Source organism: Sarcophilus harrisii, chromosome 3 (assembly GCF_902635505.1).
Source record: "Sarcophilus harrisii chromosome 3, mSarHar1.11, whole genome shotgun sequence".
NCBI classification, from domain to species: Eukaryota; Metazoa; Chordata; class Mammalia; order Dasyuromorphia; family Dasyuridae; genus Sarcophilus; species Sarcophilus harrisii.
Window position 1 is genome coordinate 601,405,778 of NC_045428.1, and position 22,978 is coordinate 601,428,755.

At 65.7% G+C, this 22,978-nt stretch overlaps 4 protein-coding genes across 4 annotated transcripts; 2 read left to right on the top strand and 2 right to left on the bottom strand.

The window, feature by feature from the left end:
- The first annotated feature begins 2,751 nt into the window (after positions 1–2,751).
- On the top strand, positions 2,752–6,824 carry PRPF31 (pre-mRNA processing factor 31). The gene is given in 14 exon segments (XM_031963462.1): positions 2,752–3,232; positions 3,313–3,367; positions 3,640–3,729; positions 3,832–3,929; positions 4,194–4,300; positions 4,579–4,648; positions 4,650–4,728; positions 4,811–5,037; positions 5,425–5,439; positions 5,687–5,814; positions 5,898–5,970; positions 6,055–6,183; positions 6,321–6,419; positions 6,614–6,824. Coding segments are annotated over 14 exon segments (1,473 nt in total). The 5' UTR covers positions 2,752–3,055; the 3' UTR covers positions 6,740–6,824.
- Positions 6,825–7,709: 885 nt separating this feature from the next.
- CNOT3 (CCR4-NOT transcription complex subunit 3) lies at positions 7,710–15,419 on the top strand. The gene is made up of 18 exons (XM_031963463.1): positions 7,710–8,043; positions 9,106–9,178; positions 9,251–9,318; positions 9,443–9,517; positions 9,683–9,772; positions 9,868–9,996; positions 10,088–10,183; positions 11,556–11,775; positions 11,867–12,000; positions 12,180–12,236; positions 12,319–12,619; positions 12,708–12,828; positions 13,075–13,273; positions 13,430–13,529; positions 13,615–13,813; positions 14,044–14,176; positions 14,295–14,420; positions 15,185–15,419. Exons 2-18 carry the CDS (start codon positions 9,154–9,156, stop codon positions 15,281–15,283), a joined length of 2,172 nt encoding a protein of 723 aa, XP_031819323.1. The 5' UTR covers positions 7,710–8,043; positions 9,106–9,153; the 3' UTR covers positions 15,284–15,419.
- A 26-nt stretch (positions 15,420–15,445) lies between these two features.
- Positions 15,446–16,990, bottom strand: LENG1 (leukocyte receptor cluster member 1). Its single transcript, XM_031963464.1, has 4 exons — positions 16,592–16,990; positions 16,117–16,287; positions 15,776–16,029; positions 15,446–15,660 (listed from the first exon to the last, which is right to left on the bottom strand). Exons 1-4 carry the CDS (start codon positions 16,721–16,723, stop codon positions 15,468–15,470), a joined length of 750 nt encoding a protein of 249 aa, XP_031819324.1. The 5' UTR covers positions 16,724–16,990; the 3' UTR covers positions 15,446–15,467.
- A 69-nt stretch (positions 16,991–17,059) lies between these two features.
- TMC4 (transmembrane channel like 4) lies at positions 17,060–22,959 on the bottom strand. Its single transcript, XM_031961772.1, has 14 exons — positions 22,944–22,959; positions 21,202–21,441; positions 20,888–21,120; positions 20,080–20,216; positions 19,816–19,963; positions 19,379–19,546; positions 19,118–19,281; positions 18,900–19,026; positions 18,597–18,694; positions 18,196–18,379; positions 17,962–18,092; positions 17,640–17,795; positions 17,491–17,569; positions 17,060–17,410 (listed from the first exon to the last, which is right to left on the bottom strand). The coding sequence occupies exons 1-14, from the start codon at positions 22,957–22,959 to the stop codon at positions 17,342–17,344; spliced, it is 1,950 nt and encodes a 649-aa protein (XP_031817632.1). The 3' UTR covers positions 17,060–17,341.
- Between the last annotated feature and the right edge of the window lie 19 nt (positions 22,960–22,978).

The following is a 22,978-nucleotide window of genomic DNA, read 5'->3' on the forward strand; positions in this document are numbered from 1 at the left end:
TGGCATTCTGGGCGTTTTTTTATTGGGGTTTTTGGGGATTTGGGTTTTGGGGCCAGGGGAGGGGAATTTTTTTTGGTGGTTTTTGATTTTGGGGGGATGGGGTTTTGGCGTTTTACGGTGGGTGGGGAAGGGGTGTTTATTTTAGGAAGAGGCCCCACCCGGGGTGGTTTCCCTAGGATTATAGTGAATGGGTTTTTCCGTAGATTCCTTAGAGCCCAGGGACCCGAAGAAACCTGAGGGGGGAAGGTGGCTGGTTTTGCCCTTTCTTCTGCCCTTTTTAGGGGAAAAAAGTTTTTCGTTTTATTTACCCCTTTGCGGAGGTGGGATTGTAGTTTGTTTTTTAAAGTTTTTAAAGTTTGTTTCCCGTTGTAAGGGTTTGTTTTCGAAGATGGGAAGTAGAGTTCCCTAATTTCCCCACGTCCCCGGGGTTTAAGCCCCATTAGGTTGGTTTAGGATGGATTTGGTTTTTGTCCCCCATGAAGTATTGTTGAAAGGTGTTTTAGGGGAGCCTGGGTAGCGTGACGATGAGGCGGTGTTAATGGATGAGGACGGGGAGGGGGGAAAGGACCTTGAGTTGGGAAGGGGAAGGAAAGCGGCCAGAGGGGAAGGGGGAGGCGGGGAAAGGGGGTGGGGAGGAGGTTTGGGGTGGGGGGAATGTCCCCGGATGGGGGAGCGGGAGAAGTTTGGGAAACCGTTGCGCCCCACGGTTGGCGTCCCGGGGAGGTGGTTTGGAAGGGAGGCCCCTTTTGGGGGGCCCGGTTTATTTTTCCCCTGCCCTTTCAGTTAGTTTTTTGACCGGTGAAGTGTTGGAGTTTACCTTTGAGGGGAGGGGGTAGGGGGTGGGCCCTTCTTGGTCCTGGGTTGGCCTGGGAAAGCCCTGTGGAGACGGGGAAGTGGGATTTCCGGGGGCCAATTGGGAGGGAATTTTTTGACTGTTGTTTTGGAGGGGAGGTGGTATGGGGGGTAGGGGGGGGGCCCGGGGGTTTTTCCCGTGGGAGGGGCCCCAGGGGGGAAAACCTGTTTCCCGGATAGGAGGGGAAGAGGAGGAGCGGGGAGGGGGGGAGAATTTGGGAAAGGGCCCGGGCGTGGGGGGGGGGGTGGGGCCCCATACCCTGGGATGTTTTTTCCCGGGGGTTTTTCCTTGGGGGAGTTTTGGGGGTTTTCCCTTTTTGGTCCCGGGATTTTTTGCCAGAGATGTTTGTGGGGGGGCGTTTTAACGGACCCGGCCCCGAAGTGGGCGGGGGGAAAACCAGGGGGGGGGGCCCGGGCCTGGTCCCGGCTTTTAGGGGAAGTTTCCCCCGGGCCCCGTTGGCCCCGGTCCGAGGGGAATTCCCCCGGGGGGAGAGGGGGGGGGGCCGGGGGGTTGGGCGATCCCCTGGGTTTACTTCCTGGGGCAGAGGGGGGGCCCCGGGTTTCCCCGGGGGACCCATTTAGTTTGGGAGCTGGCCGGGCGGATTTTTTTGCCTGGGAGCCCAAGGCTGGTGTGTTAGGGGGCCCTTTCCGCCCCTTTGAGGGTTGGAGATGGGGAGGAGGGGGAGCCCGGAGTACTTTGGGAGGTTTTTCCCCGAGTTTCGACCGGTGGGAGGAGGAGGGAGGGTAGTAGTTCCGGGGGGCCCATTGGGTTGGAGGGGTGTTTTGGGAAGCGGGAGGGATTTTGAGGGGGGAAAGGTTTTGGGGGGTTTGGGGGTGGGGAGGGGAGGGGGGAGGTTTGCAGTTTGGAAGGTTTGGGGGATGAGGGCCCCGGGGGGGTTTGGGGGGGAGGGGGAGGGGAGGTTTCCCCTCCCTGCCTTTTCAGGGGGGAGGGGCCGGGGAAGGGGGGGGAGGGAGGAGGGAAGGGGGCCTGCAGGAGGTGGAGGAAGGGGGTGGGGACCGGCCGGGGAAGGGTTTTGGCCGGGGGGGGAGTGAGGGGGTTCCCGGGCCAGCCCGGGCAGGGGATTTGGGGGGTTGGAGGGGGGGTGGTTTGCTGGGGTTGGATGTGGCCCCTGAGGAGGGGGCCGCCCAGGGCAGGGACCCCGGGGGCGTCCCGGGAGAGGTGGGGGAGGGGTTCCGGGGGATGGTGACCCGGGGTCCTTGAGGGGGGGGGGAGGGATGGGGGTTGGGGGGGGGGCCCACGGGGAGGACCCGGGGGCCCGAGAGGGGGAGGGGCGGGGGACTGGGGTGTCCCTGAGGGGGTGCCCCGGGGTGGCGGAGGGGGGGCCGCCCGGGGGGATGGGATCCTGGGGTTGGGGGAGGGTGGGGAGGGGAGGGGGTTTAGGGGGGGGTGCCCCGGGGGGAGGTGAGGGGGCCCTGGAGGGGGGGTTTCCCTGGGGATGGGGGGGTCCCATTCTCGGAAAGAGTGGGCCCCAGGCAAGGGATGGGGGCTGGGGGAGGTGTAGAGAGGAGAGAAAGGTTTAGGGGGAGGGGGGTTGGGCCCCATGGGGCCCTTGGGGCCACGTCCTGGAGGAACAGGGCAAGGCGGAAGGGCGTCCCTCCTCCAGGAGGGCAGAGTGGGGGGGCGGAGGGGCAAGGCCCGGGAGGAGGGTCCAGGGGATGGGGCCGGAGGGGAAGGCTGAGGCGGAAGGGAGGGTTAGGAGTGTGGGCGCCCGATGCCTTTGCCCCGGCCGCCCCAGCCCGCTCGGGTGCCCTCCCCTGGCTTGGCCACCGGTGCTCCCCCTTGTCCCCTCCGGGCCCGCCCCCTGCCCACGCCGTGTCTTCCCCCCCCAGCGCCCCCCGGCCCCCTTTGTCCGGCCCTCCGCGTGCCCCCCCCTCGTTGCCCGAGGCCGGGCCTCCCTGACCCGCTGTCTTCCTTCCTGCTCCGCCTCTGGGCTGCAGGGTTGGACTGGCCCCGAGCTCTAGCTCTGCCCCCTCCCGTGTGCCTTGGGCGAGTCCCTTCTGTCCCCGTGGCCAAGAGGCTGCCCTCGGGCCCCCCCTGCCGGGCTGCCCGCCGCTCTCCCCGTGCCTGCGGACGCTGCTCCCTGCCAGCGCCCCCGGCCGCGCCGGAGCCTTACAGAGCCGGGGGTGCTCGAGGTGTCCGCGGGGCTCTTAGGGCGCTCCCTCTCTGGTCCGAGGCCCCAGGATGTCGCTGGCGGACGAGCTCCTGGCCGACCTGGAGGAGGCGGCCGAGGAGGAAGAGGGCGGGAGCTTTGGGGAGGAGGAGGAGGAGCCGCCCATCGAGGATGTGCAGGAGGAGATGCAGCTGGACCTGTCGGGGGACTCGGTGAAGAGCATCGCCAAGCTGTGGGACAGCAAGATGGTGAGCGGGGACCTGGGGGCCTGAGGGGGCCTGGGGAGGGGCCGGGCCCGCGGCTCTGACCGGGACCTTCTTCTCCTCAGTTTGCCGAGATCATGGTGAAGATCGAAGAGTACGTCAGCAAGCAGGCCAAGGCCCCGGTACGGGGGCCCTGGGCCCGGGGGGCGGGGAGACCCACAGACCCACAAAGAAAGCCCCGGGACAAGCCAAGGCCCCGCACCACTCTGAAAAACGGGACGGCGTTCCGGCCTGCTCGTTTCCCGGCTCGGAGACTCCGGGCTTTCTGGGGGGCGTGTGGCGGGGGCCTCTTCGTCAGCTCCCATGAGCTGCCCACTTTGTTTCCTGAGGATTCTCCTCTGCCCTGGGGGGGTGGGGGGAGACAGCGGGGTGCCGGCTGACCTGCGCTCTCTGGACAGTGACCGGGCCGGTGGAGGCCGCCCCCGAGTACCGGGTGATCGTGGACGCCAACAACCTGACGGTGGAGATTGAGAATGAGCTGAGTGAGTGAGTGAGGGAAGAAGGGAGGGAAGGCGGGGAGGAGCAGCGGGAGGGGGGAGAGGACTCCCGAGGAGACCACCCATGGCCGTCTCCCCTCTTTGAAGATATCATCCACAAATTTATCCGGGACAAATACTCAAAGCGCTTCCCAGAACTTGAGTCCCTCGTTCCAAATGCCTTGGATTATATCCGAACTGTCAAGGTGAGCAGGCCGGGGGTGGGGTGGGGGTACGTGGGAGGGCAGGAGGGAGGAGGGGACGTGGCCTTGTGGGAGATGGAAGCGGGGAGACAGGTCTGTCCTAAGGGGTGCCCAGTCCGAGGGAGGCAGGAGCTGAGGCTGGAGCGGGCTGTTCCCAAGCTCTTTGTCCGAGAGACCTTAAGGTCCAGCAGGGCTTGGACCCTGTGGGCTGGCTCAGGCAGAGTGACCCGGCCCCTGACCCTTGGAGTCCTCCCCTTTACCTCACAGGAACTTGGAAACAGCCTGGACAAGTGTAAGAACAATGAGACCTTGCAGCAGATCCTGACCAACGCCACCATCATGGTGGTCAGCGTGACGGCCTCGACTACGCAGGGGTACGTGGGGGGCCGGCACCAAGCCATCTCCCGCTCTCTGCCTCAGTTTCTCTAAACATAAGTGGGGGTGATTGTTCCGCTGCTGGCTTCCCTTCTGGAGAGCCTGGGATGTCAGGACGTGGGGTGGATGCCCACGCTCCAGAGACAGGGTTTAGGGGCAGCCTCCGGCCCCCTGGCTGGCGAGAGCCCTATGCTCATCTGGTCCAGCTGGAGCTGGGAGGGGGGCTTTGCCCGTCGGAGCCCTGGGAGGGCCCGCCCCTGACGCCCCGGCCCCGCAGGCAGCAGCTGTCGGAGGAGGAGCTGGAGCGCCTGGAGGAGGCCTGTGACATGGCCCTGGAGTTGAACGCCTAAGACCCAATTCAGAGTCTGGAGCCGGATGTCTTCATCGGCCCAACCCCCCCCATCGGGCCCGGCCGCCAAGATCATGGGTGAGGCTGGGCCCCGGGGGGAGGGGAGAAAGGGGTCGCTGAGGAGAGGGGCCGCCTCTGACTCCCTTCCTGGCCCTCCCAGGCGTGGCCGGCGGCCTGACCAACCTCTCCAAGATGCCGGCCTGCAACATCATGCTGCTGGGGGCCCAGCGCAAGACCCCTCCGGGCTTTCCCCCCACCCGTGCCCCGCACGGGTACATCTACCACAGCGACATCGTGCAGTCGCTACCCCCGGTGAGAACCCCTGCTGCGGCCCCAGTGCCTTGCGCGGAGGGGGCGGTGTCTACACGGGATGGGATAGCGCCGTCCGTTTGGGGCTCGGCCGGAGGTGTCCCCACACCCCGGGAATCAAGGCTGCTGGCCCCGCTTCCCCAACGTCCCCAACTGCCCAGGGAGGCCAAGGCACCCCAAAGCTGGTCATCCGTCCACTGGCACCGGTGCCAGGCTCTCGGCCCCACTGGGCCCCGGATGCTCGCTCTGCCCAAGCCTGGGGCCCAGCACTGTATCAGAGCCCATCTTCCGAGATGCCAAAGGCACCCACTCGTGTGAGATGTGGGGGCCGAGTCCGAGGTCCGGCGTCACTCCCGGGGCAGAGGATGGGCCGGGAGGGGTGGGGGGGTACCGTTGAAGTGTCCCTCCCCACAGGACCCCTGAAGGGGCTTGGGGCTGGCACCCTGGCCCAGGGAAGTTTCACAGAGCCCCGAGGGGAAGGTAGGAAGGCCATGGAGGAGCTGCCGCCGCTCTTCCTTTGCTTGGGGGATCCGGGGGCAGGCCCTGTACCTGCTGGGAACTCCTGGAAGGTTGGGTTTGCTGGTGACATTTTACACCTTGGGAAATGAAGGCTCAGACTGGCGAGTGTGCCCGTGGGTGCCCCCTATGGGTGCCCAAATAACCCTCCCTCTGGGAGCGCCCATTCCCCTCCCGGCTCTGTGGCACCTCCTCGTGCTCCTCCCCCCAGGTGGGCTATGACCTCAAGGATGAGATTGAGCGAAAATTTGACAAGTGGCAGGAGCCGCCCCCTGTGAAGCAGGTGAAGCCGCTGCCCGCTCCACTGGACGGACAGAGGAAGAAGCGTGGTGGCCGCAGGTGAGGACCCCGGGCACTGCCCTGGGAGGGTCTTGCCTCTGGGGCTCCCTCTCTTCATCCTACTTCCCTCTGCCCTTTCCCAGGTACCGGAAGATGAAGGAGCGTCTGGGGCTCACAGAGATCCGCAAACAGGCCAACCGCATGAGCTTTGGGGAGGTGAGGCCTTCTGGGGCCCCCAGGGACCCTGCCTTTCCCCTCCTACGATGGCTGGGCTCTCATGGCGCCTTTCTGCCCCTCTAGATTGAGGAGGACGCTTACCAGGAGGACTTGGGCTTCAGCCTGGGACACTTGGGCAAGTCGGGCAGCGGCCGCGTGCGCCAGACCCAAGTCAACGAAGCCACCAAGGCCCGGATCTCCAAGACCCTCCAGGTGCTGGGGTGGGGGGTGGGCAGGGACTGGGACTGTGGCCCCCCGGGGACTGCGAGGCCCCCCGGGGACTACGAGGCCCCGGAACAGACCGTGTCCAGGGGGAGCCGGGCTCCATCTTACTCTCTTGTACCCTGCAGCGGACCTTGCAGAAGCAAAGTGTGGTCTACGGGGGCAAGTCCACCATTCGCGACCGGTCCTCGGGGACTGCGTCCAGCGTGGCCTTCACGCCCTTGCAGGTACTGCCTCAGGCCCCTGGGGTGACCAAGCTGGGGGGTCAGCAGGGGATGGGAGGCCTGGGGAAGGGCTTGTGTGTGTATGTGTGTGTTTGACTTGGGCGGGAGGGGTTGGCCTAGAGGTGGCTAGAGGAGAGCCACCTTGGGGTGGGGCTGCCCCCCCAGACCCTTCAGCGCCCCTCCCACCCCCTCCCCAGGGTCTGGAGATCGTGAACCCGCAAGCCGCCGAGAAGAAGGTGGCTGAGGCCAACCAGAAGTACTTTTCCAGCATGGCCGAGTTCCTCAAGGTCAAGGGGGAGAAGAGTGGGGTGCTGTCCACGTGATGGAGCCTCCCCAAGGCCCACTACCCTCCCCCCTTTTAGTTTTCTTTTGCAGTTTTTAAAGAAAAAGTGGAAAACCAAATAAAAATGTTTATTGAAGGGGCTGGAAATCATGGCATCCTGGCCCTTAAGCCTCAGTTTCCCTCTGGGTAGCAGAGGACCCTTCTCGACCGTTGGTCCAATCAGATCTCTCTGCTTGTGGCCCCGCCCCTTCATTGGTGGCTCTGGGATAAGTGGCGGCTGCGCCAGCCAATGGTGCGCAGGAAAATCGTGTGCCTGGGGCCGTCCCTCTGCCCGTCCAATGGACGCTGAGCCGTGGCTGCTGCCGCGGGGGCTCTGGGCTGCGGAGCGAGGCCCGGCCTACTGCACTAAGCGGGGTGGGAGAGCTCAGGCAGAACCGCTCGGCCCATACCGGGGCGAACGAGGCGAACGCGGCCCTGCGGAGGTCTCGCAAGCTTGGCAACACCCCCGGGCCGCTGGGGGCGGGGCGGGAGCGGGGGCTGGCCAACGGCGAGGCCGTTCCCGTCTGACGGACACGTCGAGCCTCACACCGTCGTGTTGTTGTCCACGGGGGGTATGGCTGGGACCAATGAAGCCCTGCCTAGGCTTCCTTCCTGGACCAATGGCAGGCGGGTAGGCGCTACCTAGAGCCCGTGAATCTTGGCTCAGGCTCTGACTGATGCTGCAGCCTCCGGCTCCGCCTCCCCGACCAATAGGGCGAAGGTGGGGCGGGGAGGAACAACGCCAGCCTATGGCGCCGCGACGGCTGCCTGACTGACGCGTCTCTCCTCGCGCCGGCGTGTTGTGCCTGGAGGGGGTGGGAGTCTGAAGGAGGGGTGGGAGGCGGGCGGGCCGACGTCGCCCAATCGGCGGCTGCTGCCAGCGGGGCGGCCAATGGAATCCGAGCGCAGCGGCGCGGCGCGGCCAATGGGCGGGCGCGGCCGGGGCGCGCGGGCGGGGCGGGGCCGGGCCGGGGGCGCAGACGAGGCCGCCGCCGCTGCCGCCGCCGCCGCCGCCGCCGCCATCTTGGAGCCGGCCAGGGCCGCTTCCGCGGAGCAGTGAGCGAGCGGAACCGCCGCATCTGGCCCCAGAGTCCCGGGAGCCCTCCCCGGCCCCCCGGGAGCCCGAGCCCGGCCTGCGCCGCTGTCACGAGAGCGCCCGGGCCTGTCGCGACAGGCGCCCTCCCAGGCGCCGCCCCCTCTGCCCGCCCGCCCGCCACCGGGAGCCCGAGGCCGGCCCCGGCCCAGGCCCGGTCCCCGAGGCCGCCGAGGAGCCGCCGAGGAGCCAGGAGCCGCCGGGCCCGTGTGGTGAGAGCGCCGCCCTGCCCTGGCCGAGGGTCCTGCCTTTTGGGGGGACCGTATGCCCGTTTCAGCCGGGTCCCCCAAAGCATCCCGCTCCTGCCGCAGGGCCTTCACCCCCCTCCCCTCCGGGGGTCGCGACCCCCCGAAAGGGCCGGAGCGAGACTCTGGCAGGCAGTCGCCCCCCGGCGGGGGCACGTCCCGGCCTCCGAGCCGGCCCTCCCCTCGGGGTGCCGTGCCCCCAAGGAGCGCCAGCCTCCGCCACCCCCGGAGCCGTGCCCCTGTCGTGGAGCCGCCGGCCGGGGGTTCGAGCCCTCCCGGAGCATCTCGCTCCTGGGGCAGAGCCGGCCACCCCTCCCCCAGAAGGGTCATGCCGTGACGTCAGAGTCAGCCTCCCCGGGCTGTTACACCCCCAGAAGCTCCGTCCCTGAGGCTCCTGCCTCTGTGATGGAGCCGGCGCAAAGGGGAGGGGGCCCAGGAGCCCCCGCTGCAGACCCCTCCCCAGCTCCGTGTTCCCACTGCAGACCCCTCCCCAGCTCCATGCCCCAGCTCCATGCCCCCGCTGCAGACCCCTCCCCAGCTCCATGTTTCCACTGCAGACCCCCCCCCAGCTCCGTGCCCCCGCTGCAGAGCCGCTGCAGCCCCACACAGCCTCCCAGGGCCCCCACCTGCCTCGTCTCCCGCTTTCCAGGGCAGATTCCTTGGGTGCTGCCTGCTGGGCCCCAGCAGGGGGAGGGATCCCTGGTGCTAGCTCTGGTTGTGGCTGGGGAGGCTGCCCCTGAGAGCCCCTCGCCCTTTCACCAGCCCTGGGCGCTGCCCTCCTGATCCCGCTCCCCGGGGGGCGCTGCCTTATGCTTGTTCCTGTGCCCCTCCCTGGGGGTCCCCTGCCCCGGGTCCCTCCAGGTGGGATGCTGCTGCCATAACCCTTCTCCTCCCCTGGGGGGCGCTGTCATTTCCCTGGGGGGGGGGTGCTTCCTCGGCCCCACTTAGCTGGTGGGGAGGGGCTGCAGCTCTGACCCCGCTCTCCGGGGGAGCCGCTGCCCTGACGCGCCCCCTTGCCCTCCTCTGCAGTGTCTGACTCTGGGAGCATGAAGAGCAGGTGTCGCTAGGGCAGGAAAGATGGCAGACAAGCGAAAATTGCAAGGTACCGGCTCCCCCTCCCCCGCCCCCCCTCCCCCACACCGGCCGGCCCCATGACTCTCTCCTCACTCCCCAGGCGAGATTGACCGCTGCCTCAAGAAGGTGTCCGAGGGAGTGGAGCAGTTTGAGGACATCTGGCAGAAGGTGCCCGGGCGGGCGGCCGGGAGGGGGAGGGCGGGCCCGGGACCGGGGGGCGGCAGGCGGCGGGGGCAGGGGCGCCCGCTCCCCGCCTGGCTCCCGCCAACCCTCCGTCTCCTTCCTCCGTCAGCTCCACAACGCGGCCAACGCCAACCAGAAGGAGAAGTACGAGGCCGACCTGAAGAAGGAGATTAAGAAGCTACAGGTAGGAGCCCGGGGGTCGGTCGGGGGCAGCGGCGCGCCTGCTTCTCCGCGGCCCCTGCCCGCTGAGCCGGGCCCCTTAGCCGAGGGCGAGCCCGTGGGGCACAGGCCCCAGCGGCCCCGACCCCGTTCTACGCCGCCCTCACCCCCTCCCCGCGCTCTCTTCCAGCGGCTGAGGGACCAGATCAAGACATGGGTAGCTTCCAACGAAATCAAAGACAAACGGCAGCTCATCGACAACCGCAAGCTCATCGAGACGGTAGGAGGAGGGTGATCTCGGGAGACCGGCCGGGGCGGGGCCTGACCCTGGGGACCCGCAGCCCCCAGAGCCCGCCCCTCTCTGTCGCTCCGCAGCAAATGGAGCGGTTCAAGGTTGTGGAACGGGAAACGAAGACCAAAGCGTACAGCAAGGAGGGGCTCGGCCTGGCCCAGAAGGTGGACCCGGCCCAGAAGGAGAAGGAGGAGGTCGGCCAGTGGCTCACGGTGAGCGCGGGGGCCCCGGGCCGGCAGGGGAGGCCCACGGCTCGGGTGCCGGCCCGGGGCTCACGGCTGCCTCGCTTCCTCCCCTGCCCAGAACACCATCGACACCCTCAACATGCAGGTGGACCAGTTTGAGAGCGAAGTGGAGTCGCTGTCGGTACAGACCCGCAAGAAGAAGGGGGATAAGGATGTGAGTGGGGGGGGGGCACTGATGGGGGCGCCGTCTCTAGGGGCCTGGAGAAGGAGCGTTCCGGGTCCTCCTGGGGATGCCGGGGCAGCCTTAGCGGCCTACAGGACAGTGGAGGGGCCGCAGGCCTGCTTTGGGGCCCAGCTGTGCCGCCTGCTGGGGTTGCAGGACCTCGGGCTCCGGGGGCTGGGGACTGTAGGCCGGATCGAAGTTGGGAGCTTTGTGTCTGGCAGGATCTGGAGGCCCAGGCCGCGAGCGTCCCAGGGCCTGGGGAGTAAAGGCCTCCACTTGGGACCTCCGCTTTTTAGGGACCTGGAAACTGGGGTCATGAGCCCCGAGCCTGTTGGGGGGGAGGGCGCAGCCATCCAGATGCTGCTGTTTCAGGGCTCCAGAGTCTCAGGGCTCCGGTGTCTGGGAATGCTGGGGCTCCGGAAGCTGGGCTCTGTAGGCACTAGCGGCCCACTCCCTGGAGTCCGGGGACTGGCACCCACAAGCTTGCGTCGAGCCAAGGTTCTAGGGCCCTTGGAGGTCGCAACCGTTAGTCTTGGTCCTCAGCGGATGAGGCCTCCCTGATGTTGTGAAGGCTAAGGGCCCTGGACGCTGGTAGTCGGGGTGCATGGGTCTGCCTGGACCCTGTGCCCTTGGCATTCCCCGACCCTAGGACAGCGTTTGCTGTAGAGGGGCAGGTAACGGGTGCCCATCGGCTGACTTGGGGGGTCTGAGAGCTGGCGGCCTGGAGGCTTGGACACCAGGGCCTATGGGAGTGAGAGGTTGGGACGCAAAGGCCTGTGGGAAGGAGCGGCTGGGATGCAAAAGTTAAAAGAGCAGAATAAATTAGAGCCTTGACAAATGAGTCACCACCCGCAGAGGCTATTAGGGGTTGGGGGGGGAGGGCAGGGGACTTGGGGGGGTGATATCTGTAGGTCCGAGCTAGACTAGAAGCTGGGATCCTGGGTGTTCCTGTCCCTGGGTCTCTGGGTGCCGGGCCTTGGATGCTGGTGTGCCAGCGGCCTGGCTGGCTACGGTCTGGCTGCTGTAAACCTGGAAGCTTTAGGTTTGGGGGGTTGGGGCCTGGGTTCTAGGAGACGGGGGTTGTCTCTGGGGCAGGGAGCCTGTGTGTGTGACGGGGGTGGTGGGGCTGCTCCCTCTGCTCCCTTCCCTTTGGCCGTGCTGTGTCGTGCTGTGCTCCCGCCCTGCAAGTAATTCTGGTTGGGCGATGTCGGAGGGTCCGGACAGCAGGACACCGACATCTGTCGGCCCTAGGCAGCCTGGTTCCCGGGGTCTTGGGGGCCTGTGGAGTCTGGCTTCTGGGGTCTCTCGGCCCTACACCTGGGGGGCTTGGGGTTTTGAGTTGCCTTTCCCACGCTGCCCACAGAAGCAGGATCGGATCGAGGGCTTGAAACGGCACATCGAGAAACACCGCTACCACGTGCGCATGTTGGAAACCATTCTGCGCATGCTGGACAATGACTCCATCCTGGTGGACTCGATTCGGAAGATCAAGGACGATGTGGAATATTATGTGGACTCCTCACAGGACCCTGACTTTGAGGAGAATGAGTTCCTCTACGACGACCTTGATCTCGAGGACATTCGTAAGGAGCCGGGGGATGCGCAAGTCGGGCTCGGGGGGCCTGGGTCCGAGGCGGGGGCTCGGGAGCCTGGCCACGTTCTTTTCCACCACAGCACAGGCGCTGGTCGCCACTTCTCCCCCGACCCACAGCCACATGGAGGATGAGATCTTTAATCAGTCCAGCAGCACGCCCACCTCCACCACCTCCAGCTCCCCCATCCCACCCAGCCCAGCCAACTGCACTACGGTGAGCTGAACCCCCAGAGCGGACGGGGATCTGGAAGCCCCTCTGACCTCGAGCCCCCAGGACGACCAGGAGAGCTCTGTGAGGTCCCAGGACCCCGGCTCGTCCTTGAGAGGTCCTTGAGTGGGTGGGTTCTGGGAGCCAGTCTCTTCTGGCCCCCGATCCTATCTTCTGAACCCTAGGAAAACTCTGAAGATGACAAAAAGAGAGGACGGTCGACCGACAGCGAAGTGAGCCAGGTGGGCCCCTGTCTCCCCTTGTCCCAACCCTACCGCCCCGGCCCTTCCGCGTCCTGACCGGTCTCTCTCCTTCCTCCCTCAGTCTCCGGCCAAGAACGGTTCCAAGCCGGTCCACAGCAACCACCACCCACAGTCCCCTGCTGTGCCGTCCAGCTACCCGGCCGGCCCTGCCCCTGCGCCCCCTGCACTGGGCAATGGGCCTGGCAGCAACGGGGCTCCCGTGGCGCCTCCCAAAGCCAACCCCGCCCCGGGCCACAATGCCAGCACCCCCACCCCATACGCCCAGGCTGTGGCCCCTCCTGCCCCGAGTGCTGGCTCCGCCCAGCCCAGGCCACCCAGCGTTCAGCCCGGCGGGAGCAGCGGCAAACAGAATGGGGCCACCAGTGAGTGGGGGGGTCGGGGAGACGCGGAACGGGTGGGGGAAGTGGGGTGGGAAAGCTTTCCCTCGTGACACTCCCTCCTCACCTGCAGGCTACAGCTCTGTGGTGGCCGATAACTCTTCAGACCTGAGCATGAGCGGGGGTGGAAGCGGCGGGAGCAGCCAAGCTCTGGGGCCCCCCCCAGGCCCCCACAACCCGCCACCCACTGCCACGTGAGTCAAGGGCCTCAGGGCTCCCCCTGCCCCAAACACAACCCAGAAAGGGGAGTGGGCCGGGGATAGATGGGTCCTGTGGGAGTTTGGCTCTGGGGGTGTTCCAAAATGTCCCCGAGGGCCCCGGCTTCCTCTCCTTCCTTGGGGACCCTCCCAAGAGTCCCAGTGTCTTGTCCCCAAGGCGGGGAGATCCCCCTCCCCTAGTGAGCCCTGACTTCCCGGAATTGTTGTTTCTCCCACACCCAGGAAGGAGGCATCTGGGGCAGCGCCGGCAGGGGCAGGGGGCGTGGGCGCGGGTGCGGGGAGTGGTGCTGGAGGACCCAGCCTTCTGGTGCCCCTGCCCGTGAACCCCCCCAGCTCCCCAACACCCAGCTTCAGTGAGCCCAAGGCAGCTGGGGCCCTGCTCAATGGCCCCCCCCAATTCAGCACAGCCCCGGAGATCAAGGTGAGAGCCTAGCAGCGCCATCCCGCAACTTCTTCTGCCTCCTGGCTGGCCCCCAGGGTGGGGTGCAGTGCATGGAGAGGACACCGTGGGGGCCTTGGGTCCCCAAGTACCCTGCTCCCCGACGCTCTGGCCTATGGTGCTTCCCTCTACCCGCAGGCTCCTGAGCCCCTGAGTTCCCTGAAGTCCATGGCAGAGCGGGCGGCCATCAGCTCCGGCATCGAGGACCCCGTCCCTGCCCTGCACCTGGCCGAGCGTGGTGAGTGGGAGCGCCAGGGAGCCGGGCCACGAGGGGGTCCCTGCAGGGGGCTCTCCTCCAGACGCCTCCTGTCCTTCCCCCACAGACATGCTCCTGGGCAGCAGTTCGGCCCCTCCGGCCTCAGCCCAGCCGCCCCTGCAGCTGTCCGAGGTCAACATCCCCCTGTCACTGGGCGTCTGCCCCCTGGGGCCCGTGGCCCTCACCAAGGAGCAGCTCTACCAGCAGGCCATGGAGGAGGCTGCCTGGCACCACATGCCCCATCCTTCCGACTCCGAGCGCATCAGGTGAGTGCCTGGGGTAACTGCAGGGAGCCAATGGGGGGCAGCATGCCCTGGGCACAAGGCATGGGGGGGCGATAGGAGACAATGGGAGGGCAGGGCATCCTGGCCACAGAGAAGGCCTTGGGGATAGGTTGGTCTCTGTGGGGCCACTTGTGTCTTTGGGAAGAGGGCCAGCCCCCTGTGGCGGCAGCACAGGCTTGGGGCTTGACCAACCGTTCCCTCACCCTCCACAGGCAGTACCTGCCTCGGAACCCGTGCCCGACCCCGCTGTACCACCATCAGATGCCACCTCCCCATTCGGACACAGTAGAATTCTATCAGCGCCTCTCCACGGAGACCCTGTTTTTCATCTTCTACTATCTGGAGGTAGGGGGCCGGGGGAAGGGCTGCCCCTTGGGAGTCCCGGCCCAGGCAGAGCCCATTCTCACCCTTTGGAAGACTGAACCAAGCTGTCCTTCAACCCCTGCTCTTTAACCCCCACCAGGGCACCAAGGCTCAGTACCTAGCTGCCAAGGCCCTCAAGAAGCAATCATGGCGATTTCACACCAAATACATGATGTGGTTTCAGCGGCACGAGGAGCCCAAGACCATCACAGACGAGTTTGAGCAGGTGAGGGACCCCAGGCCCCCCAGCCTCTGCACCCCGGGGACTGGTGACTTGGCCAGATTTCAAGATGGATTCCCTCTGTTGTCCTGTGGATTTTCTGCAAGATTCTGAGAAGGTCTTGGATGCAAAGGGGAAGCCTCCTTCTCCAAACACTGGAGGGGCCCTACGGCGGGGGAGGGGCCGTGAGGATGGTCCTGTGAGGAAGCTCTTCGATGCCAAGGCCTCTATTCCAGACTCTCTCAGACGACTGGCATCCGGCCGGCTACTTCCCGACCTGGGGCGGACGTTAGCTTATCCATCTCCTCCACACACTTTTTTTTTTTTTTTTAAATTTAAATTTAATTTTTAAAAGTGGATATTGTCTGGGGGAAAGAAACGTAAACAGACTGTGTAAGGATTGGTTGGCAGAGTCCAGAAAACCAGATTTAAATTGGTTTTTGTCTAAACCCGCAGCCCGGGTCCGGCACTTTGATGGCATTGCACGTCTTCCCGGATTTCCCAGGACACGTCCTTTGTGGCACCACTGAGAATCGAGGGTGGTGCTGGGTGGGGGGCTTCTACCCACATCTCTTACCTGCAGACAAAGGGCCTGGCTGGCTCTTAGAGAACATGGGGCTTGGAGGGTGAAGTTCCACCCTCACTGGGCTAAGAGCATTCACTTCGTGGCCTGCCCCAGGGCCCTGGTGTCCTCCCTCCCCCAACCGCGGAAGGGCCCGTGGCACCCTCTGGCCCTCCGAGGCCCTGACTTTCCTGGTCTGTCTTCCTAGGGCACCTACATCTACTTTGACTACGAGAAGTGGGGCCAGCGGAAGAAGGAGGGGTTCACCTTCGAGTACCGCTACCTGGAGGACCGGGACCTGCAGTGACCCCTGCCCGCTGACCCTCTCCCCCTCCCCTTCCTGCCTGCCCCCAGCACTTGGGGCCAAGGACTCTCCTTTCCCCACCCCTCCCCAGCTGGGGAAGGACTTGTTTTTCGTAAACCTATTTTCATTTTTGAAGATATTTATGAATAAATAGTTTTATATGACGTCCGCAGTCCTGCGCTGGGTCCTAGCGGCGCGGGGGCCGGGCCAGCTGGGGGTGGAACTGCGAGTTGTAGCGCCTCTTGCGTTCGTCGGTCTCCTCCTCCTCCTGCGGCTGCTCTCCACGCAGGGTGGCCATCAGGGCCTCGGCCCGGGCCCGCTCGGCCGCCTCCCTCCTCAGACGCTCGGCCCGCAGCTGCTCCAAGGAGCTTCTCCCGGAGCTGTGTGGGGAGAGGGAAGGGGGGAGGCTCTGAGCAGCCCAGCACTGGTGCCGACTTCACTTACCCATCTGGGCCACGAGGGTGGGGTGGGTGCCTGGCAGGCCCTGCCCCTTACCTCTGGAGGCGCGGCGTCTCCGGCTCCTTGCGGTGGGCGCCCCCTTCGCCAGCGCCTTTGTCCCCCTTCTTCTTGCCCAGCTGCCTCTTGAGCTCCTGCAGCGGGTCCAGCTGGCTCTTGGCTTTCTCGTTGGGCACCGGGCCGTCCTTGCCCCTGGGCTCGGGGGGCAGCTGGTACCAGGGGGGCTGAGTCTGGGCCTCGGCCGCGCTCTGGCCCAGGTAGGTCAGGATCCCCAGGGCCTTTTCCTGTTGTTCCTTTGGGAGCAGAGGGCAGACGGGGGGTCAGGGGCCGCTGCCGGGGCCGCTGCCGCAGCAAAGCAGAGCCGCCCTGCCCCCCCTCACCTTGGTCCGCCTCTTTTCTTCCTCGTATTCCTTGTTGCCACGGGTCTGGCCCTTGCCTTCTTCCACCAGCTCCCGAAACAGGTCCACGGGCCTGGCGCCCGCGCCGGCCGCTTGCGGGCTTGGCCCGGGGGCGTTGGCTCGGGCGCGTTTCCGGAGGAGGTCGGTGCGGGCCTGGGAAGGAGCTCGTTAGGATCCTTGCCGGGGGCACACGCGGCAAGAGACTCACAAATAAGGAAACGAAAGGGGGCTGCAGCGGGGTCTGCGGGGGGCGCCGGGGCAGGGGCCTCGGGGGCACCCGGGAGCGAGGCCCACGCAGCAGGGCGCGCTGCGCTCAGCCCCCGGCGCTTGGGACCTCCTTCTTAGCGCCCCGCCCCAGGTCCAGGCAAGCCCCGCCCCGCCCCCATCTCCCCGCGCGTGCGCAATGGCGGCTACCCCCCTCGATGGCGCCTGCGCCCTATCGCCGCCGAGCCCCTACCTCCTGTTGGGCCAGCAGCGCCCGTCGTTCCCGCTCCCGCTGCTCATCCCGGGCCTGGGCTTCGTCCTGCCGTACGCGGGCTACGTTGTCCTTATTTCGAACATGCCAGCTCTTCTTCGGGAGGATATTCATGGTCCCGCGCGTCGATACTTCCTCCGGAGTTATTGGCCCCGCCCCCGGCTCGTCCTCTTAGCCGTGCTTCCCTCTTTCCATTGGTAGAAACTGTCTGCCCTGTGATTCGCTCCACCTTGAGGACGCGCCTCGCCTCCCTCTCAGGCGCTGATTGGCCGAAGGGACCTAGCGTCCCAGAAAAATGGGGCAGAGTCGTGTCTCTTTCCTGATGGCCCCGCCCCGTGTGGAATGCTGACAGTTGATTGGCTAGCCCAGATCCCGCCTTGCCCCATCATCTTTCCCCGATCGAGCGGAGCTCAAGGGGTGGAGCCGAGAGAAGGAGAAAAAGGCCGAGGGGACGAGCTCACGTTTATTAAGAGGGTTTTGACTTGGCACTCCGACGCCTGGGCTTCCGATGGGAACTCGGGGCTTGGATTTCAGGCGACCTTTACAACCCACCCCACTGTCCGGCGGATTGGCCAGGAGGCTTTCATTCTCCCAGAATGCCCTAGGGCACTTCTGCCGCGAGATCTCATGGGACCTGTAGTCTCCGTGCCTCCCACTCCTGGCGGGCGAGAGTTGGACGGCGTCCCTCCCCTCCCCGCCGACCCCCGAGCCCGCTCCGGTGGCTTCTCGGCATCAGAGGTCCCGCTCCTCCCCGCTGAGCGCCACAATCCTCTGGGCCAAGAGTACTTTACTTTTGCTTTCCTGAGGACGAGGAGAGAGGAGCGGATGAGCAGAGAAGCGGTCCCGGTCCCCGCCCCGCCCCGCCCCCGCCCCGTCCTCACCATCTTTATGTGCCCCTTCAGCTTGGAGACCTGGCGGCCGTAGGAACTGGCCAGAGTCAGGGTGTAGACCATCAGGACGCTAGGGGAGAGCGAGGACGTGAAGACCCGCTCCCTTTGGAGCCCCCTCCCCCCGGGAGTCCCTGCCCCACCTTGACACGAGCATCAGAGGGACAGCGAAGCTTAGGGTCCCCAGGAAGAAAAGGAAATCTCGGGCCGTCCGGGGCAGGCCCTGGATGGCGTGAGGCACGGCCGCCCAGATGGTCACTTGGCCCCGGAAGGGGCCACACAGCTTGGACGGTGGGATCCTGGAAACGGGAATCAGAGCGAGCGCACGGACGGGACCCAGACTCGGGCCCCGGGAGCGCGCGTCCCCGCCCCGTCCCCGCCTCTCGGCCAGGGGGGAGGAGCTGTGGCTCTGCTTCTGGCCCTGGTCACTCAGACCGGGCTCGGGAGGGTGCCCTGGACACTCACACGAAGATGCCGTAGAGCACGGGGACGGCCGAGATGGCCAAGCCCAGGAGCAGCACCAGCGGGAAGAAGAAGTTCGCGGCCGACGCCCGGAACGTGCGGGAGGCCGGAGAACAGAAGAAGAAGAGCGAGAACTGCAGCGGGGGAGAGCGGTCAGGGCCCCGGAGGCGGGCGGGGGAGACCCGGCAGGGCCCCCTCCCCCTCCCCCCCCCCCCGCGGCCAGCCCGCGCCCCTCACCCTCTTCAGGTAGAAGATGATCAGGAATTTGATTGCGTTGAGCCCCGCTAGGAGGGGGCAGTAGAAGGCCCCTATCCAGACCAGCGTCTGCCCGTACACGAGCCCCAGCACCTCCTCCGGGACCTGGAACTCCATGGTGCCCAGCAGCCGGCCCAGGCGGCCGCAGCACACAGTGCCCAGGAGTCTAGAGGAGGAAGGAGGGGAGAATCCGGCTCAAGGCCTGCGCTTTCCCATCAGCCCCCAGTCTCGCCGGTCCCAGGGCCGGACACCCAGCGGGCAGCCAGCCCCGGCCTGGCTCGTGTGCAGTGCTTTCTGGAACCGAGTGTGGGGACTGGGCAGAAGAGGGGAGGGAGGATGGACAGGGCTTCCGGCCGGGCAGGAGGCGGTGGAGCTGGGCGTACTTGCGCGGGAACTGGACCAGCAGCGGGATGGCCAGGGCGGTCAGCAGGTCGAACAGCAGGAGCTTGTACATCTCCTGTCCCACTCGGGTTTCCCAACACTGGGGATGGGGTTGAGGGTCCGTCAAGTGAAACCCAAGGCATCGCTCCCCTTCTCCTTGTTCCCCCCCCCCCCCCCCCCCCCGCGGGGGCCCAGCATCCCCGGTCCTTGCCCCCTTGAGGCTCCGGATGTCCTGCCCGGCTCCACCCCTCGAGGACCCCGGGCCTCCCCCAGCCCCGTCCCCTCTGCCGGGATCCTGCCGTCACCGGGCGCTCGGCGGAGTTGTAGCCGCAGGTGGCACAGGCCTCGGCCTCGGGCTTGCCCCCGCAGGTGATCTCGTTCCAGAGGGACGCCAGCAGGACTACCAGTGAGGCCAGGCGGAGAAACACGGTCCTGGGGGCGGGGAAGGCAGGCAGCGTGGAGCCCCGGGCGGGCGTGGGCGGCGCCCGGCCCGGCCCCAGGGTCGCTCCCTCCGCCGGATCACCTGAGCAGCAGGAGCTGGAGCTGGCGACTGCGGGGGTAGCCCTCCAGGCCCGTGATCAGGCCGAAGACGGGAGGCAGGAGGAGGTTAGCAGCAGATATAAAGATGGACGGCAGATAGGCGACCAGCAGCCTCAGGACGGGCGTCTCCAGGACCACAGGGACGTTCTGAGGGGGAGAAGGGGGCGGAGGAGCAGACCTGCCCTCTAGGCCTCCCGGCCCCAGCCCCCATTCTTGGCCCCTCCCCTCAGCGCCTGGGTCACACCTGCAAAACCTTGTTGGGGTCCACGGCCCAGTAGATCCCGTAAAAGGCCGCCCCCAGCATGGCGAGCACCAGCAGGTTGAGCAGTATCCTGGTCGCCCACAGGCCGGCCCACTGCGCCCGGGTCCGGGCCTCGGCGCGCTTCCTCTCCGAGGCCTCCTCCAGCTCCACCTGTGGCAGAAAGCGCGCAGACCTCGGAGTCCGAGGCCGGAAGCTGCAGCCGGCCCTCACCTTTCTAGCCCCCCTCCCCCCACTTGCGGCTCAGGTGCCCCCGAGCTCAGCACCTCCAGCCCAAGTCCCGGGCCGCCGGGTCCGCAGCCGCTCCCCCCCTCCCCCCCCCCACTGCCCGCTCCCTCCCCTCGAAGCTCTGAGCCCCGCCCCCAGGCCGGTCAGGACTTCGGCGCCCTGTCCATGGTCCTGCTCCTGCTGCCCGGAAGCACCTGCAGCTCGTAGCGCAGCGCGCGCCTGCGGAGCTCCACCGGGCCCGCGCCCCGGAGCCCGAAGTCCCAAGCGGAGAAGATGCGGTGGCTGTAGCTGGTCAGGGCCCCAGACTCGCTCAGCAGGGTCTGCTTCAGTCCGGACACCGACCTGGGGGGGGCGGGGCCTCAGTGCGGCCAGCGGGGCCGGGGTTTGGGGAGGGGGGGAGGGTAGGGCCCGGGCAGGGATGGGGAAGGTCTGGGTCCGGGTGCCTCGGGAACCCCTACCTGTGGAGGATCAGGAGGAGGCAGAGGAGCCCGGAGACGAAAGTGGACAACAAGTAGGCGACTGGCAGCCGGAAGGTGCCGCCGCTCAGCTGGGCGGGGTAGAAACCGTAAAAGAGGGGGGACCACTCTAGATGACCCTGTGAGGGAAACAAGGGGCAGGCGGGCAGGAGGCGGCAAAATCCGGGGCAGCGGGGCGGACCCGAGGGGAGGCAGGGGTGGACAACCTGCCCCTGGGGGCCCTGGGAGGCTTCTTCCTGCCGGTGCCAGTGGCTGCAGGCTGGGTTTGTGCTCCAAAGCTCTGGGGCCCAGGGGGCGGGGCCTGAGTCTTGGGCCCAGGGGGCGGGGGCTGACTCAGGCCCAGGGGGCGGGGCCTGAGTCTTGGGCCCAGGGGGTAGGGACTGACTCAGGCTCAGGGGGCGGGGCCTGAGTCTTGGGCCCAGGGGCAGGGACCGACTGGGCCCAGGGGCGGGGGCCGACGCCTTGGGCCCAGGGGGGCGGGGCACCAGGCCCAGGGGCGGGGCCTGACGCTTGGGTTCAGGGGGTAGGGACTGACTCGGGCCCAGGGGGCGGGGCCTGAGTCTTGGGCCCAGGGGGCGGGGGCTGACTCAGGCCCAGGGGGCGGGGCCTGAGTCTTGGGCCCAGGGGGTAGGGACTGACTCAAGCTCAGGGGGCGGGGCCTGAGTCTTGGGCCCAGGGGGTAGGGACTGACTCGGGCTCAGGGGGCGGGGCCTGACGCTTGGGTTCAGGGGGCGGGGCCTGAGTCTTGGGCCCAGGGGGCGGGGCCTGACTCTTGGGACCGGATCCTTACCTCTCCAGAGAGCAGGTTGATGAGGAGCGTGGGATAATCCACAAGGCCCTGGGGCAGCGGGTCATAGGGGCCGCAGGGCTGATGAACCCCCTGCGAGGGTGGCCCCGGGATGGGCCCCAACAGGAGGAGGGGCAGCAGGGTCAGCGCTCCTTGGAACAAGGCCCCCAGAATGTTCAAACCCAGCAGAAAGCGAAGTAGGGTGAAGTAGGACTCGGTGCCTGCCCCGTACTGGCCTGGGCGGAGAAAGATGTTAGGGATCCCCTGCCCCGCGGCTGCGTCCTGGGGGCCCCTGGTGTCCCACAGGCCCCACTCACCCCCGATCCTTGTCAGGGTGGTCCTCCAGGGAACCAGAATCTTTGGGGCTCCAGCCAAGCGAGCCCAGGCTCGGCCCAGTCGCAGGGGCCCCTCGGATCCCCGGATGCCCGACGCTGGCCTTGCTGGCCTGCCAGCTTGGAGCTTCCTGGGGAGAGGGGAGCAGAGGCACGGGCTGGCAAAAATGGATGGGAGAGGAGAGAAAACGGGGGAGGGGGATGGGGGTTTCTGTTTACTAGCGCCTGGAGGGGGGAGGAGGAGGAGGGGAGGGGGTTTTCCACGGGGTTTTGGGGAGGGAGTTAAGGGTTTGGGATTTTGGGGGGTTTCTGGGAGATTTTTGGGGTCATGTTTCCCTGTTTGAGGTTTTCTGGTTTTGGGGAGGAAACTGGGATTTTGATTTTTGGGGAGTTTGGGGGCAGGTGGAAGCGGGGGGGGGTGGGGAAGAGAAAGGAAGGGAAAGTTTAAGGGGACTAGGGACGCTTTTCACTTGGAAGGGAGGGGGGTGGGTTTGTTTGAGGTTGCTTTTCCCAGAGGTTTCCATTTTGTTGGGTTTTTTTTTTTTGTTTTAAAAGTTTTTTGGTTGTTTCTTAGGGTTTTTCTTGGGGGAAGGGATTTTTGCCAGTTTTTGGGGGTTTTTTTGGTGTTTTTTTGTGGGTAAATTTTCCCCGGTTTTTGGGGAGTTTAGATTTCCCCACAGTAAGATGGAGTTGAGTTTGAGGGGATTTTCCTCCCCCAGGGTTTGGGTGGGGCATTTTTTTTTAAGGGGTTTGGTTGGGAGTATTTTTTTCTTTTGGGGATTCCCCAAAAATTTACCCTTTCTCCCGGGGTTTTCTGGGATTCCAAAGCCTTCTTGCCTATTTTTTAGGTTCTGAGGGGAGGGTTGGAAATTTAGGCGGGGGGGGGGGTTTTGGTTTGCCCACCCTGTTTCTAGAAAGGTTTGGGTTTGGCGGTTTTGGGGGGTTGGTTGTGGGTTTTTGGAGGCCTGTTTTCCCTTGTTTTGGGACAGGAAATTAAAAGGGTGGGGAGGGGTGAGGGGGGAAATTTTCGACACCACCAAAGTTTTTAGGGGGTTTTTTAGTTAAATTTACTTTGGAGGTTTGGGGGTTGGTTTTAATTTTGGGTTTTGCCTGGGAAAAGGGGTTTTCCTGTTTTTCGAGGGGTTTGGGGTTTCGGTTCCTCGCCCTTTCTGGGATTTGGTTTGGGAGTTTTGGTGCCCTGGGGTTTTGGTGTGATTTGGGGGAATTTAGTGTTTCGTTTTATTCTAGGGGTTTCCTTTTTCTGGTTTGTTGGGGCGGGGGTGTTGTTTTGGGAGGGTTTTGGAGTGGTACTTTCGCTTTGTGGTTAGGGGTTTTCCTAGGGCAATTTAGAGGGTTTGGGGAAGGGGATGGAAATAGATGGAGGTTTAGTAGGGGAGGGGTCTTTGGAGAGAGGAAAAGTTTATGAATGTAAAGGTGTTTTTGGGAAATTAGTGGGGTTTGTTTCGGTTGGTTTGGGGTTTGGGTTGGGTTCAAAGGGGGTTTGGGTGGGGGACAAGGGGATGGTAGGGAAGTTTGGGTGTGGGTGGATGCTGTGGGTAGGCGTTAAGGGCATGGTCAGGCGCCCTGTGGGGGAGGCAGGACGGCGAGAGTCAGGGGGATGGTGGGGGTCGGTGGGAGTCAGGGGGATGGCGGGGGTTGGTGGGGGTCAGGGAACGGCAGGAGTCAAGGGGACAGTGGGGGTCAGGGGGATGGTGGGAGTCGGGGACAGAGGATCAGGGGCATGGGCCCTCCGCTGCCCACC